Raw genomic sequence first — 14893 nt, forward strand, 5'->3', positions numbered from 1 at the left:
TTAGTTTGGATCAAGTGCAAGATACTGTTTTATTATTACAGAGAAAAGGAAATATATTTTAAAGGTGTTCACCTTTAAATGAACTATTAATATGATGTAGCGAGTGATATTCTGAGACAATTTGCAATTGGTTTTAACTTTTTTTATTATTTGTGATTTTTGAGTTATTTAGCTTTTTATTCAGCAGTTCTCCAGTTTGCAATCTCAGCAATCTGGTTGCTAGGGTCCAAATTACCCTAACAACCATGCATTGGTTTGAATAAGAGACTGGAATATGAATAGGAGAGGGACTGAATAGAAAGAGGAGTATTAAAAAGTAGCAATAACAATACATTTTAAAGCCTTAAAGAGCATGTGTCTTTAGATGGGGTCAGTGACCCCCATTCGAAAGCTGGAGAGTCAGAAGAAGAAGGCAAAAAATTCAAAAACTATAAAAAAAAGAAAAAATGAAGACCAATTGAAAAGTTGCTATAAACCTATAGTTAACTTAAAGGTGACCTACTCCCTTAAAACTTTGAATCATTTGATAAAAAAATAATCTATGGGAGACAACCTTCCTGTAATTCCAGGTTCTCTGGATAAAGGGTTTCCAGATAACAGCTCTTATACCTGTACATCTCAAAATCCCTAGGTATATGGGTTGTTGTATTTGTTCCTACTCTGTGGAATTCTGGAAATGTGGTTTTTGACCTCTTCTTGGTTGAGAGGAAGTTTCGTTGCACTTGGTCACACTGTGTCTGAAAACATAAAGAAGAAACAAACTTTAAAATGCATTGTAGCAGCTACAGAGTTAAAGGGGCAATTCACCTTTCAGTTAATTTTTAGTATGTTACAGAACGGCCAATTCTAAGAAACTTTACAACTGGTCTTCGTTATTTATTTATTTTTTATAGTTTATAGTTATTTTTTATAGTTTACAACCCATGTACATGTAGGGTTTTTAGATGTACAGGTATAAGAGCTGTTATCTGGAAACCCTTTATCCAGAGAACTCCAATTAACAGGAAGGTAATTCTTTTTAATCAAATGATTCAAAGTTTTAAGGGGGTAATTTACCTTAACGTTAACTATAGGTTTATAGCAACTTTTCAATTGGTCTTCATCTTTTTCTTTTTTATAGTTTTTTTTTATTATTTGCCTTCTTCTTCTGACACTTTCCAGTTTTCAAACGGGGCTCACTGACCCCATCATAAAACAAATGCTCTGTAAGGTTACACATTTATTGTTATTGCCACTTGTAATTACTCATCTTTCTATTGAGGTCCTCTCCTACTCTTAGTCCAATCTCTGCATGGCTGCTAGGACACTTGGGACCCTAGCAACCAGATTGCTAAAACTGCAAACTGAAGAGCTGCTGAATAAAAAGCCAAATAACTCAAAAACCACAAATAATAAAAAATGAAAACCAATTGTAAATTTTCTCAGAATATCATGTACTAGCCCATATTAAAAGTTAACTTAAAGGTGAACAACCCCATTTAATTGTGGCTCCAGCTAGCACTTTGCTGTATAAACAAAGGAATTTTGAAGAACGAGGACAGGATTCTGCTATGCCTTGGAATATAAAAACATTGGGCTGCCCAAGTCATGCCCACCCTCCCACAAGAAGGAATAATGCTCCATTCAAAGTCTAGAGGTGACTAAGAAAGTGGAAAGTGCTGGGTGAGCAGAGCAGCCAGAGGAAGAGGAGAGATAACTGGAAGCAGAGAGGGAGGCAAGGAAGCAGCGGAGAGGGAATATCATCTGGGAGGAAGGGAAGAAAGTGCTGGGATGGAGAAGGAAGAGACAGGTCACAAACAGAGCTAACACACAGACTGACAGTTTCATCGCTTTGTCTCCCTCCCCTTTCCCTCTCCAGTCCCAACTCTCTGATCAAGTTCATTCAAGAAATGTGAGTAGGTGACAGGGAGCAGTAAACAACCGGGCAGGGCTGCCCTGTCACTGAGCTTCACTTATTGATGAGCCGCACATCAGAGCAGCAGCAAACACGTCTGTGACAGTAAGTTCATCCTGTGGGGTAGGTACTCATATATATTTTAATATATATATATATATATATATACACATATATATATATATATATATATATATATATATATATATATATATATACATATATATATACATATATATACATATATACACACACACACACATACACACTGGCACCATCTGTGTAGCCATCACCATGCTAACAGAGCTAACTGACACCCACATTACACACAGTCAGGTACAGACTATACCCACTATATACACACACATACACACACAAATACAAGGGAATAACAGTAAAGACAGCAGACCCTTTGGCTGTTGGGTGGGAGGAGTACAGCCACACTGTAAGTAACCTTTAGTTATACCCAGGGCTGTGGGGTCGGTACATAAATCCTTCGACTCCGACTCCTCATTTCAAGAGTCAAAAGTGAGTTTATTGTCATTTCATCCATATACATTTGTACAGTGAAAAGAAACCATCCAGCTTGCGCAGGAAGTAGCTGTTGGGCTTTCTTGGCTAAGTAGCTGGTGTTGTGGGACCAGGTGAGGTTCTCCGCCAGGTGAACACCAAAGAATTTCCACATTAGAGCCGTCGATGTATAGTGGCAGGTAGAACCTCCGACTCCAACTCCTCTGTTTTAAAGGAACAGTAACACCAGAAACGGAAAGTGTATCAAAGTAATTAAACTATAATGTACTTTTGCTCTGCACTGGTAAAAGCTGTGTGTTTGCTTCAAAAACACAACTATAGTTTATATAAACAAGCTGCTGTGTAGCCCTGGGGACAGCCATTCAAGCTGCTGAAAAAAAGGAGAAAAGGCACAGTTTACATAGCACATAACAGATGAGCCCTATCCAAAACAATGATGTTTCATTCTCAGGGGCGCTACTGCCATGAGGCTAGTTGAGAAACTTGCCTCAGATGGTAGCAGCCCCCAAGTTACCAAGGGTGGCAGAAAGAGCTGAATTTCTGATTATTAAACCAGAAATTCGGCTCTACTAGTGCAGAGAGCTCAATTGCTCTATTTACATTAGCGACACGGCCCCCCTTGGACCCACTCCTGCACAAGAACGTTTAGCGCTGGGGAGCGTGGGGGGGTGGCATCACGGGAGCTGCCTCAGGTGGCAATTGGTAGAGAATCGCCCCTGTTCATCCATTATGTATTATGTAACCTGGGCCTTTTCTCCTTTTTTTCAGCAGCTTGAATGGCTGCCCCCATGGCTACACAGCAGCTTGTTTATATAAACTATAGTAGAGCTTCTGAAGCAAACACACAGCTTTTCCCAGTGCATGCTAGCAGTATATTATATGTTAATTACTTTAAAATGCTTTAATTTTTTGGTGTTATCGTTCCTTTAATATAATAATGTAATTTCCATGTTGATTGAAAGAAGTTAAGTACACAACATACAAGGCATGTTATCACTGCCAAAGCTCAAACATATAATCCACAGCCTTTGGTAATTCTAAACCAAAATCAAAGTTAAACTACATAAACTGAAAACAATGGGAAAGCCTTGACCAATTTATATATTAATTGAACCTGACAAATAGCCGTAGAATTGCTGCTAAATACAATCCAAAATGAACTAAAGTATTGTTCTTAGAAACAGCAATGCTTCTGCCATATCCTCCTTCATAGAAACACACTGTACAAAAACACATTTTCTTCTTACACGAACAATCAAATCCTCATCAACAAACACTTGCATCAGGTCCAGACTACACAAATGCAGTACAGACTGGCTATTTAGTTTGCTTCCAAAATCTATTTTGTATATATTCATCATATCTCCTCATCAACCTGACAGACAGGTACAAACTATAGACAAACATTAAGCAAGATGCAGGCAAAATTAAATACTTTTTCCTATCTTCCTATTATAGCATGCAGAACAATATACTAGTGGGCACAAGTGAAAAAAGAATATTACATACATTCCACTACATTACATATATCTGTGTTAACACATTCCATTCTGTTAATAAGACAAATGCATTGTTTGTAACAGGCAAAAGGGAGCTCAGTTCCCCAGAATGTTGTATTTCACTATAGATAAGGGTTTCTCCCTGCACTTCACTCAATGGGGCAAATTCACTAAGCAGCGAAAATGCGATAGCGACGCCTTCGCCGCACTTCGCCAGGCAAAGTTTCGCCAGGGAGCCACTAATTCACTAAAATCCGAAGTTGCGCTCAGGGAGGCGAACGGTAGCAATTTGCGCTAGCGTTAATTCGTCAAGCAAAGCGAAGTTACGCTAACAATGCCTAATTTGCATACGGTGCCAAGTTAAAGTACAATGGACGTATATGCAGGAGCCAATACATTACACTACACAAGCTGGGAAACCTTCATAAAATAAAATAGAGTTGTTATTTTGACTAGGGATGTAGCGAACGTCGGAAAAAAAGTTCGCGAACATATTCGCGAACTTGCGCAAAAACGCGAGCGGTTCGCGAACGGTTCGCGAACCCCATAGACTTCAATGGGAAGGCGAACTTTAACATCTAGAAAAGACATTTCTGGCCAGAAAAATGATTTTAAAGTTGTTTAAAGGGTGCAACGACCTGGACAGTGGCATGCCAGAGGGGGATCAAGGGCAAAAATGTATCTGAAAAATCTGCCTGTGTGTGCTTGGAAGAGATAGTGTAGGGGAGAGCTGTTAGTGATTTCAGGGACAGATGATAGTAAGTTTGCTGGCTAGTAATCTGCTTGATACTGCTCTGTATTGGAGGGACAGAAGTCTGCAGGGATTTGAGGGACATTTTAGCTTAGGTAGCTTTGCTGGCTAGTAATCTACTGTTCTCTTTAAACAACTGCCATACGTTGACCTTGTAGGCATTGTTTGGTGTTTTTTCTGGAGACGGTAATATTATGGATATTTAGACAGAATGTGAACAAGGTCACACAGCTCGATGGCGGGTTGAAGAAAACAGTGTGCAAATAATGCCTACAAGGCCAACGTATACACTACTACAGCGGTGGATACGGATTACGTAAAATATATGAATGCTGCTTGAAAAAAGTGACTCCGGTGTTTTTTCTGGAGACGGTAATATTATGGATATTTAGACAGAATGGGAACAAGGTCACACAGCTCGATGGCGGGTTGAAGAAAACAGTGTGCAAATAATGCCTACAAGGCCAACGTATACACTACTACAGCGGTGGATACGGATTACGTAAAATATATTATGGCTGCTTGAAAAAAGTGACTCCGGTGTTTTTTCTGGAGACGGTAATATTATGGATATTTAGACAGAATGTGAACAAGGTCACACAGCTCGATGGCGGGTTGAAGAAAACAGTGTGCAAATAATGCCTACAGGGCAAATAATGCCTAAAAGGTCAACTTATACACTACTACAGCGGTAGTAAAATAAAAAAAAGTAAAATAAAAAAAAATGAATATTAAAAAAAAAAATTAAAGTTGGTGCTGCTGAACTACTAGGAGCAGCAGATTAGCACACCAGTCCCACTCCCCAACACTGCTAGACTAATAGCACTGGGCTCTTATAGTAGTAGTAGTAGTAGTAGTAGTAAAACAACAAAAAAATAAATAAAAGCAGTCCTTACAAGGACTACTGTTATTGCAGCAGTCAGCAGATGAGATCAGAAGCAGGACAGCTGCCCACTGCAGCTACATACAGAGCACTGCAGTAGAAGGTAGATTACTAGCCAGCAAAGCTACCTAAGCTTAAATGTCCCTCAAACCCCTGCAGACTTCTGTCCCTCCAATAACAGAGCAGTATCAAAACGATTACTAGCCAGCAAACTTTCAACTGTCCCTGAAATCACTAACAGGCAGCAGCTCTCTCCCTACACTATCTCTTCAGCACACACAGGCAGAGTGAAAAAACGCTGCAGGGCTTCGGTTTTTATAGGGAAGGGGAGTGGTCCAGGGGAGAGCTTCCTGATTGGCTGCCATGTACCTGCTGGTCTGGGGTGAGAGGGCAAAAAAAAGCGCCAACAATGGCGAACCCAAAATGGCGAACGTCGCGCGACGTTCGCGAACTTCCGGCGAGCGCGAACACCCGATGTTCGCGCGAACAAGTTCGCCGGCGAACAGTTCGCGACATCTCTAATTTTGACCTATACATGTGCCCAATGTATAGTTTAGGTGCCATATGTTAGGAAATGTAGGAGGGAAGGAGGGTGCCCCCGAAATAATTTACGATCTTTTTCAGCCTATCACCCTTAAAAAAGGAAAAAACGCCAGCGTTTTTTGGGACTTAGAAAAAATGTAAACTATTTTTGAAGCAATCCCTATCTACTCTATTGCACTTCGCCTGGTCTGAGGTGGCGAAGGCAAGTCTGGCGCAAGAGGTAACGTTCAGTAAAATGCGCAAGTTAGTGAATTAGCTTAGTTACATTGACCCTTCGCCAAAGCGCAACTTCGCCTGGCGTAAGGGTGCGAAGTAGCGCTAGAGAAGGTCCACTTTGCTAGCGAATTTACGCCAGCCCCTGTTAGTAAATCGGCGAAGTAACGAAATGACATGACGCTGGCGGTCATGTCGAGTTGCTGACACAGTTCCTTTTCTAAATAAATATGCTATGAAAGTTAAGTAAATTAGGAAAAGCTGTTGTATATTATAATGGTTGCACACTATGCAAAATACTCATAGGGGCATGCAATGACATTTTTAAAGCAGAGTGGCACAGTGCAAAGTCCACAATCACACTGACTGTGTGCAAGTACAAAAAATACATCAGAACTTACATACTGTATATAAATTACAAGCAGGTTGTATCTAGGCACATAAAGTGAGACTGCCAGGGCCCTCAGGATAGGCAATTATTACACTGGCTGTTGGATGTGATACTCAGCTGGTATGGTCTGAATCAGGCAAAACTGATCTAATTTAGCAATGTTAACCCCTCTCCAGCGTTGGACTCCAGCCCATGGTCCACTAGGGCTGCAGCCTTGGGGCCCGCATATACCCCCTGGCCCCCGCCCCAAGCTCCCCCAGCATACTTTAAACTTGTTGGGACCTCGATTGGGCTGGAGGGAAGGTAAGGATGCAGCACCCAGGACTTCCTGGATTGAGTCTCCCCACTGGCTTTTTCTGGTGTCTTGGCGGCCCAGTCTGACCCTGCTCCTCTCCTTATTCTATAGCCTACTGCTCAAAACCATTTCCTTCCTTATTAGTATTTGATTGGAGCTCTTTAGGGGCATTTTGGAGACCTTATTCCATGCTATCATTTAGTTCAGTGATTCTCAACCAGTGACTTGTGAGCAAACCCTTGAATGTCGTTCTCAGTGGCCTCAAAACAGGTGCTTATTTTTGAATTCCTGGCTTGGAGGCAAGTTTTGGTTGCATTAAAACCAGATGTACTGCCAAACAGAGCCTCCTGTAGTCTGCCAGTCCACATAGGGCTACCAATAGCCAGTCACAGGCCATATTTGGCATCCCCAGGAATTTGTTTCATGCACATGTTGCTCCCTGTCTCTTTTTATACTTGAATGTGGCTCTTGTGTAAAAAAAAAAAAAAAAAAAAGGTTGGGGACCACTGATTTCGTTTTAAAAGTAAAGTATTAAAAAATCCAAATATAGATCACTATAATCCATCTTTTTGTCCGCTGCTGCCATCTGCAGAAACATCAACTAACCCCTTGTCATGAGGGAGATAATGATCCACTTCTGATTTTTTTTTTAAGGCCTGAATTCCCCTTTACCCTAAATCATAACATGAAATAAGGCCTCAAAAAGACCAGGACTGGTTCATTATCTCCATCATGATATGGGGTTGCTTGATGTCTCTTCTTCTGGCATAAAACCGTGGCAGACAAACAGCCTGACCTTGGCACTTGAGAAAGTATATACTTCTTACTGGGCATTTAAAGACAGGAGAAATTACATATACTTGCAACACATTAAAAAGTATACTGGTATAGGATCTGTTCTCCAGAAACCTGTTATCCAGAAAGCTCAAATTACAGGAAGGCCTTCTCCCATAGGCTCAATTATAATCAAATAATTCATATTTTTAAAAATGATTTACTTTTTCTCTGAAATAATAAAACAGTACCTTGTACTTGATCTAAACTGAGATATAATTAATCCTTATTGGAAGCAAAACAATCCTGTTGGGTTTAATTAATATTTAAATACATTTTTAGTAGACTTAAGGTATGGTGATCCAAATTACAAAAAGATCCATTATCCGGAAAACCCCAGGTCCTGAGCATTCTGGATAAAAGGTAGAATCTTAACAATATCTAGGGTAGCCATCTCACCTCTTTAAACCACACTTGTAGTGAAACCACATCCTGCAATGTTAATTAGGAATACATTTAGATGCATGCTGCATGGCTGCACAGTAATCAATGTAGTCTGCAGCATGCAACCAAATGGAATCCTAATTAGCCTTGCAGCATGTGGATTCAATATGTGTCTAGTTTGGGTGTCTAAACTATCAAAGTCTTTGCAAAAAAATGCATTCACAAGCCATATTTCAAAGTCACCCAGCAGCTGGAAGCTCATGATGAATTCAGCTTAAACCAAACCTTTGCCTCCGTGATAAACCGCACAAGCAGTGAGGCCCTGGCAGATAATGAAGAAATTATGGGTAAGACAAAAGGTCATGATAAATAGTAATATTTACATAGCATCACCCCCAAATGTGGTTTCCTTTAGCTTAGGGCCTGGATTTTGCCATGAATGTCCATAAGAATTAAATCACCAAATTACAGATCAGTATTTCCTATTGCGTAGTTTACATTAATGACTGCAGCAATCAGTTAGCGCAGCCCCAGCCCCACCATGATTTTTTCTGCAAGTATATTCTGTAGTGTTTTAAGCTCCTTGGGTTCTGTATGTTAATTTCACAGGCCGGTTTGATTTGAAAGCCCCTTTCGTATGCATGTGTAGTGCACAGTGTAGCTTGCGAATACAATATTTACAAGTATGGAATCTATTATCTGGAAATCTATTATCCAGAAAGCTCCAAGATGCAGGCCTTCTATTTCCCACACAATCCAATTTAACAAAGTCTTTGTATTATACTTTTCCTGCAATAATTAAACAGTAGCTTGTACTTGATGGTAACTAAGCTGCATGAATCCATGTTGGAATTAAAACAGCCCTAAAGATTTTTATTTGTGGTTAAATGTTGTTCCACATTACAGAAATATCCCTTATCTTGAAAACCCAGGGTCCTAGGCATTGGAGATATCAGATCCCATATCTGTATATTTAAAAACCTCTACCCTTTAATCTGACATGTTAAATCCATCCTTTTCAAACAGCAGCACAATTGCAGTTATGGTTATGTACACATGAGCCCTTAACCATAGTTCAAGATGAGTTCTATCCCTTTAAAGCGGGTCACAGGTGGGTGCATTGTAAATGAACTGTATCCAATGAAGTGCGATGGCATCTGGAACTTGTAGTGCATTCAACACCGCTTTCGAAAAACCAGTGATTGGTGCACGGTTATTGTGCATTAGAAAGCAGCTATTGTGCTTTTAAAATAATGGAAATGGTTTCTTAGGTTGTGGATAGCTGTGATTTTATTACAAGTGAAAGACACACCGTCACCCAGGTCTTAAAAAGGTAATAGTAACTATTGGATGCTATAGAAATAAAGACTTTGTTTATGAATACGATGGCTCATTGGTTAGCTTTGCCACCATCTGTTTGATCCGATCTGTGTGTGTTTCCTCCACAAACATCCAGGCAAGTTAATTGGCTTCACATGAATTGTGTGTGTGTGTGAATGTGATAAGTAAGGGCTTAACTCCATGGGAGAGTTTGTAGGATGGTATCGGAGTAAGTGTAGAACTACACGGGCGATTTTCGGTGCACATTCATCCGGTCCGATGCGAGGAAGCTCAGACGTCACATCGGATGCGAACGCTGCATGTCGCGTCTTCATCCTACAGTCGTGCCATGTCGGATGATGCTTTGTCTTCATCTTCATCCGACGAGATAAATCCGATGGTGTCTGGTTGACTTTTTTTCCTTTGAAATACACTGAATGTCGGAAATAGCTGCATGAACAAACTGCATCTTCCTACTTTATCTGATTTGACTTTACATTTTATCTAGATCCTACAAATCTCATGCTGTTGTGTGGAGTTGCGTGGCAAGATCAGATAAAAACTGATCCACAAAATCTGATGTCAGATTCGCCGGCATTGCATTGAAGACGCTCATGTAGTTGTACCCTAAATGAGAAAAAAAGTCTTTCCAAAACCATCAGTTTTTATCTTGTCGAATGAAGACACGGATTGCTGTCAGATCAGATTTTTCAGTTCCATTATATTTTGACCCATGCGACTGCTTCCAATGGTGTCAGAAACCCACAGAATTGTGTACAGGGGTCCTTTTTGACAATAGGGGATAAAAATCATATTTAAAAACTAGTGAGACCTGTTGTTTTCCGTGCATACGCAGTGGGAGGAATTTTACGGTCCCGAACAACTGCCCGTGCACCGAAAGTCACATAAATTTCTGAAAAACTGGCCATAGACTCAAAGATAAAGTCCTACAAATCTTTGTTTGGTACGATTTTTGGATCATGTGTGGATCGTTCCTACATTTTTCATGCCATGGCGATTGGCTGTTTAGTGAATTGGACCGGTTAGAAGATTTCTGTCGGCTAACGATACGATCTCTTCATGTATTGCCTATCTGACAATATCAATTGGTGACTCACTACTATTTAATAAAGAAAATTGTGTTTCTGAACTTCAATCAGGTGCAGAAAACTGCTGCAAAAGTTGTGCTGTTGATTAAACACTACAGGGCAGATTTATCAAGGGTCGAAGTGAATTCGAGGGAATTTTCGAAGTAAAATAGTTCAAAATTCAAAGTAATTTTTTGGATGCTTCGACCATCAAATAGGATACTACGACTTCGATCGTTTGAATATTCAACCATTCGCTAATCGACATACTGTCTCTTTAAAAAAACTTCGACTTCAATACTTCGCCAAATTAAACCTGCCGAAGTGCTTTGTTAGCCTATGGGGACCTTCTACAGCATTTTTCTACATTTTTTGAAGTCAAAGTTAAATCATTCGATCGTACGATAAAATCGTTCGAAACCGATAATACCAAAATTCAATGAAAAAAGTTTGAATTCGATATTCGAATTCAAAGTATTTAAATTCGATTTCGTAGTATTTTTTTACTTCGAAATCTGCCCCTTGATAAATCTGCCCCTACATGTACATAGCTCTTTGTCAAATGTAACAACATACATAAACCATACAGAAATTTAAACCTTCAACTCCACCCCTCATTAGTGAAAATTGGATTAAGGCCACTGCTAGTGGGTCATTTTTTCAGCCTGGCCAGAGAAAAGGAACGTGGAAAAAAGTCAATACTATTTGTTGGATATAACTTTCTACGATTGCTGTCTGTCACTTAATGGCCAGAACATTGTCTTAGTTGTTCGTTGTACTAATTTATTTAAACTGAATTGTTAGCGGTAGGTTTGGAGATTGCCACGAACAATTCTGCGTCGGACATAATGATATATCTGCACGTCTATGGCCAGCTTTAGACAATGTATTAGAGCTAACTGTCTGTCAAAATAAATAACTCCGTCTCAAAGCTGCAAGTGGAGACACAGATTTCTGATAAGGGAAGGTTAATCAAGGTGTTTCTCTTGATTTCAGAAAAAGGTCCAGAATTCTTAAGTGATTATATTTATTCTCATGAGAGGAAGCCTACATTAAGGGGCAGATTTATCATGGGTCGAATTGAAAATTCTAACTTGAAATTCAAATTTTTGAGTTTTTTTTTTATGGTCAAAACTGTCATTCGACTAGTGAGTTATTCAAATTCAATTCGAGTTTTTCAAAAATTCGAATTTGATTTTCAAGATTTATCACACTCTGGCCCTTCAAATTTGACTATTCGCCACCTGAAACCTGCCGAATTGCTGTTAAAGGCAATGGGAGATGTTCAGGGATCAATTTGGAGTTGTTTGCAGCCTTCCTGACATTCGAGTTTTTTTCAGAGAAGTTTTTGTCAATCCTATTCACCCGAGTTTAAAAAGTTTGATTTTTTACAATACATTTCGATTGGTCGAATTTCTAGTTTATGGGAGTTTTAAACAAACTCATTTGAATTCAAAATTTGACCCTCAATAAATGTGCCTCCACATGTTACTACTGTGTTCTTGGTAGCTCCTCTTTAAAAGATAACTAAACTCTAAAAATGAATGGCTAAAAAAGCCATATTTTATATACTGAACTTATTGCACCAGCCTAAAGTTTCAGCTTGTCAATAGCAGCAATGATCCAGGACTTCAAACTTGTCACAGGGGGTCACCATCTTGGAAAGTGTCTGTGACACTCACATGCTCAGTGGGCTCTGAGCAGCTGTTGAGAAGCTAAGTTTAGGGGTCGTCACTAATTATCAAGCAGAAAATGAGGTTGGTCTGTAATATAAGATGATGCTACAGGGCTGATTATTAAATTCTGGTGCTAGTTGTACTGGTTTCTGTGCTGCCATGTTGTAATTATCTGTATTAATTACTAATCAGCCTTATATTGTGACATTTCTATTCTATGTGTACTGTATATTGTGAGTGGGTCCCTAAGCTCAGTAAGTGACAGCAGCACAGAGCATGTGCAGTGAATCAACAGAAAAGAAGATGAGGAGCTACTGGGGCATCTTTGGAGACACAGATCTTTACTGCTAAAGGTCTGTGGTTGCCTTGGGCTGGTACAGAAGCACAAAACATCATGTACAACATTTCTACTACTTCTTAAGTTAGGCTTTAGTTCTCCTTTAAGTGAAAGCATAATAGGGCTGAAGACAGCTCTCTATGTATTTCCCGGAAGTAAAAAAGTATAATCAATTTCAGGTTTACATAAAAAACACTAAACAGAAGAACTAGTGCAGAAACAGACCTGCCTGCACATGTATGGGGTATTGAGGTTCTGCAAAATACTTTTTTTTTTTTTTTTCATGTTGACTGGGCGTATAACTGATGACCTAATTTTGCACAAGCCTTATAAGTGACTTTGTTACATAAAGATCTCTGCTTCTTGTATATTTAAGGACCCTGATCTCTAATTTATATGTGATTTCAGATAGAAAATCACATCAGACAGGTCTCAGGAGCACACACAGATATCCAGTGGCGTCTTGTTCGGCCATGAGCCACAGTGATATTGAGCTTGCATTTCCTTCGACACCACAGCCGAATTCCTTTTATGATCAGCTGAGGTTCATATTCTTCAGTTGAAGAAGCTGCTTGGGCTTGGTAACCTTCAAGTCTAAGCCACTCAAAATAGTTTATATGCTTTGGTTTGCTATTGGAGCTTTATAAAGCAGGGTGTATTTTTCCTGTGTGACTCAAACATGATAAATACTGAAGCATATTTATAATAGGTTCTTCTTAGCATCCTTAGGAATTCTATGCAACGTCTATGCAGTATTGGTTTCATTGAATTCTTTTCATATAAAAATGCTTTTCCAAGGTTCAAATATCCAGCTGCAGATACATGGTACATTTATTGATAATGGGACGCTAGGACAGAATGCTTTGCTGTGTAGGTATTAGAAGGAATACTATAGTGGAAAACCTGGACCTCTTGTATATTAGATTTGTTCTTACAACCCTCATTTGATTGTGATTCGTCTTTAGACTAGCTGGTCCAAATAATCAGATCACAGTGGTGTTAGTGGCATGTGAACAGCAAGTATCCATCAAAATTGGAGTCCTACATTGGACTGTTGGAAGACAGTTGACCATTGCAGCTTTGATCTGACCGTCCAGTTCTCATCTCATCAAAAGCATTGTGTGTGTTATCCAAACCAGACAAACCTGACTGAATCGAATCACAATTGCGTTCAAGTTGATTGTATACAAGGTCATCTGGTATTAGTCACAGGGAGCAAAAGGAGCACCAGCACAGTGCTTTCTACTACATACATTGCTTATGTTTCAATTTTGCTTCCAATTTTAACAGTGATAGCTATGGCTATACTGGAGATATATAGCATGAGCATTATACAGAAGCTGCTAGGGTGTGTGCAGGAGGAATAGGGCGTTCAATGGGGCACTCACTGATAAATATGCTTATAAAAATATCTTCTAAGGCAAATTAGATTCAGTATCTGGTAGCGTTCATATGTTATTTCCAGCATCATGGTGGGATCACTGGGTTTTTTTCTTTTCAGCTGCTGACGTTAACTCTTTAGCTTTAAGTGGACAAACATAAAGCTAATGGATAAATAGTGACTACTATCAATGTGGTTTACTGAAAAGTCCTCTCCCCTTACTCACAGTACTACATCTTCTGATATCAGCTAATTCTTTGAAGTCTATTCTCCTTTGCTCCCCATATTTAAATTGTCTTCTCCAATAAGGACTGAGAATAAAAAAAAATGTGCTCTGAGAGTTATTGATTTTATATGATGAGTTTCTGTTTCCATACTATAGGATAATTATCATATGACTGAAGTGTAAGAGTGAACCTTTAAATTTTTAAATTATTACTGTGTATCCATTGTATTAACTGTGATGGGCTGGGAAGCCAATTTTCAAGTTGAATCTATTGAACACTATTGTAGGTCTCAGTTTTTTTTGAGTTCCTGGAATCTGGATTTGTTGTCCTGTTTCTTAAGGCAGTCCTGTTTACTGTTCTTCACCTGATTTGTTTTTCTTGTCTGGTTTTGCCTGGGGATTTAGTATTTGTTTGCCGTCAGTTCTTAACTGGCCCTGCCCTTGTCTACCTATTTGTGTTTTTGGTATTAACCCATGACTTATGAATATTCTCATAATTATACCTTATCCATATTGTAATTGCTGCTCCAAGTTTGGCGTCTTCCTATTATTATTTAAGTCTGGCATCTTTGTCTGCTCTCGTGAGTGCTCAGGGAATCTGAATAAGGAAGGGTCAGACTCAGGTGACCCAAGGAGGCAGTTAATGT

General features: G+C 39.4%; 2 protein-coding genes across 5 annotated transcripts in view; one reads left to right on the plus strand and one right to left on the minus strand.

Annotated features, from left to right (window-relative positions):
• fgl1b.L (fibrinogen like 1B L homeolog) overlaps window positions 1-8293 on the minus strand; it is a 34943-nt gene extending 26650 nt beyond the window's left edge. The window contains exons 1-2 of one of the 2 annotated variants that reach the window (XM_018244648.2): window positions 8234-8292; window positions 610-737 (exon numbers count right to left, since the gene is read on the minus strand). The gene's annotated coding sequence lies outside the window, so the exon portion shown is untranslated. Of the gene's footprint in view, window positions 1-609; window positions 738-8233 lie in introns of both variants that reach the window. The other variant, XM_018244650.2, reaches the window with a different exon arrangement.
• tpte2.L (transmembrane phosphoinositide 3-phosphatase and tensin homolog 2 L homeolog) overlaps window positions 1977-14893 on the plus strand; it is a 35145-nt gene continuing 22228 nt past the window's right edge. The window contains exon 1 of one of the 3 annotated variants that reach the window (XM_041581128.1): window positions 1977-1999. Coding sequence is in view for 1 of the 3 variants with exons in the window: in XM_018245357.1 (XP_018100846.1) it covers window positions 8551-8565 (15 nt within the window). In the remaining 2 variants the exon portion in view is untranslated. 3 annotated transcript variants of the gene reach the window in all.

This window comes from Xenopus laevis, chromosome 2L, assembly GCF_017654675.1.
Source record: "Xenopus laevis strain J_2021 chromosome 2L, Xenopus_laevis_v10.1, whole genome shotgun sequence".
Classification (NCBI taxonomy): domain Eukaryota; kingdom Metazoa; phylum Chordata; class Amphibia; order Anura; family Pipidae; genus Xenopus; species Xenopus laevis.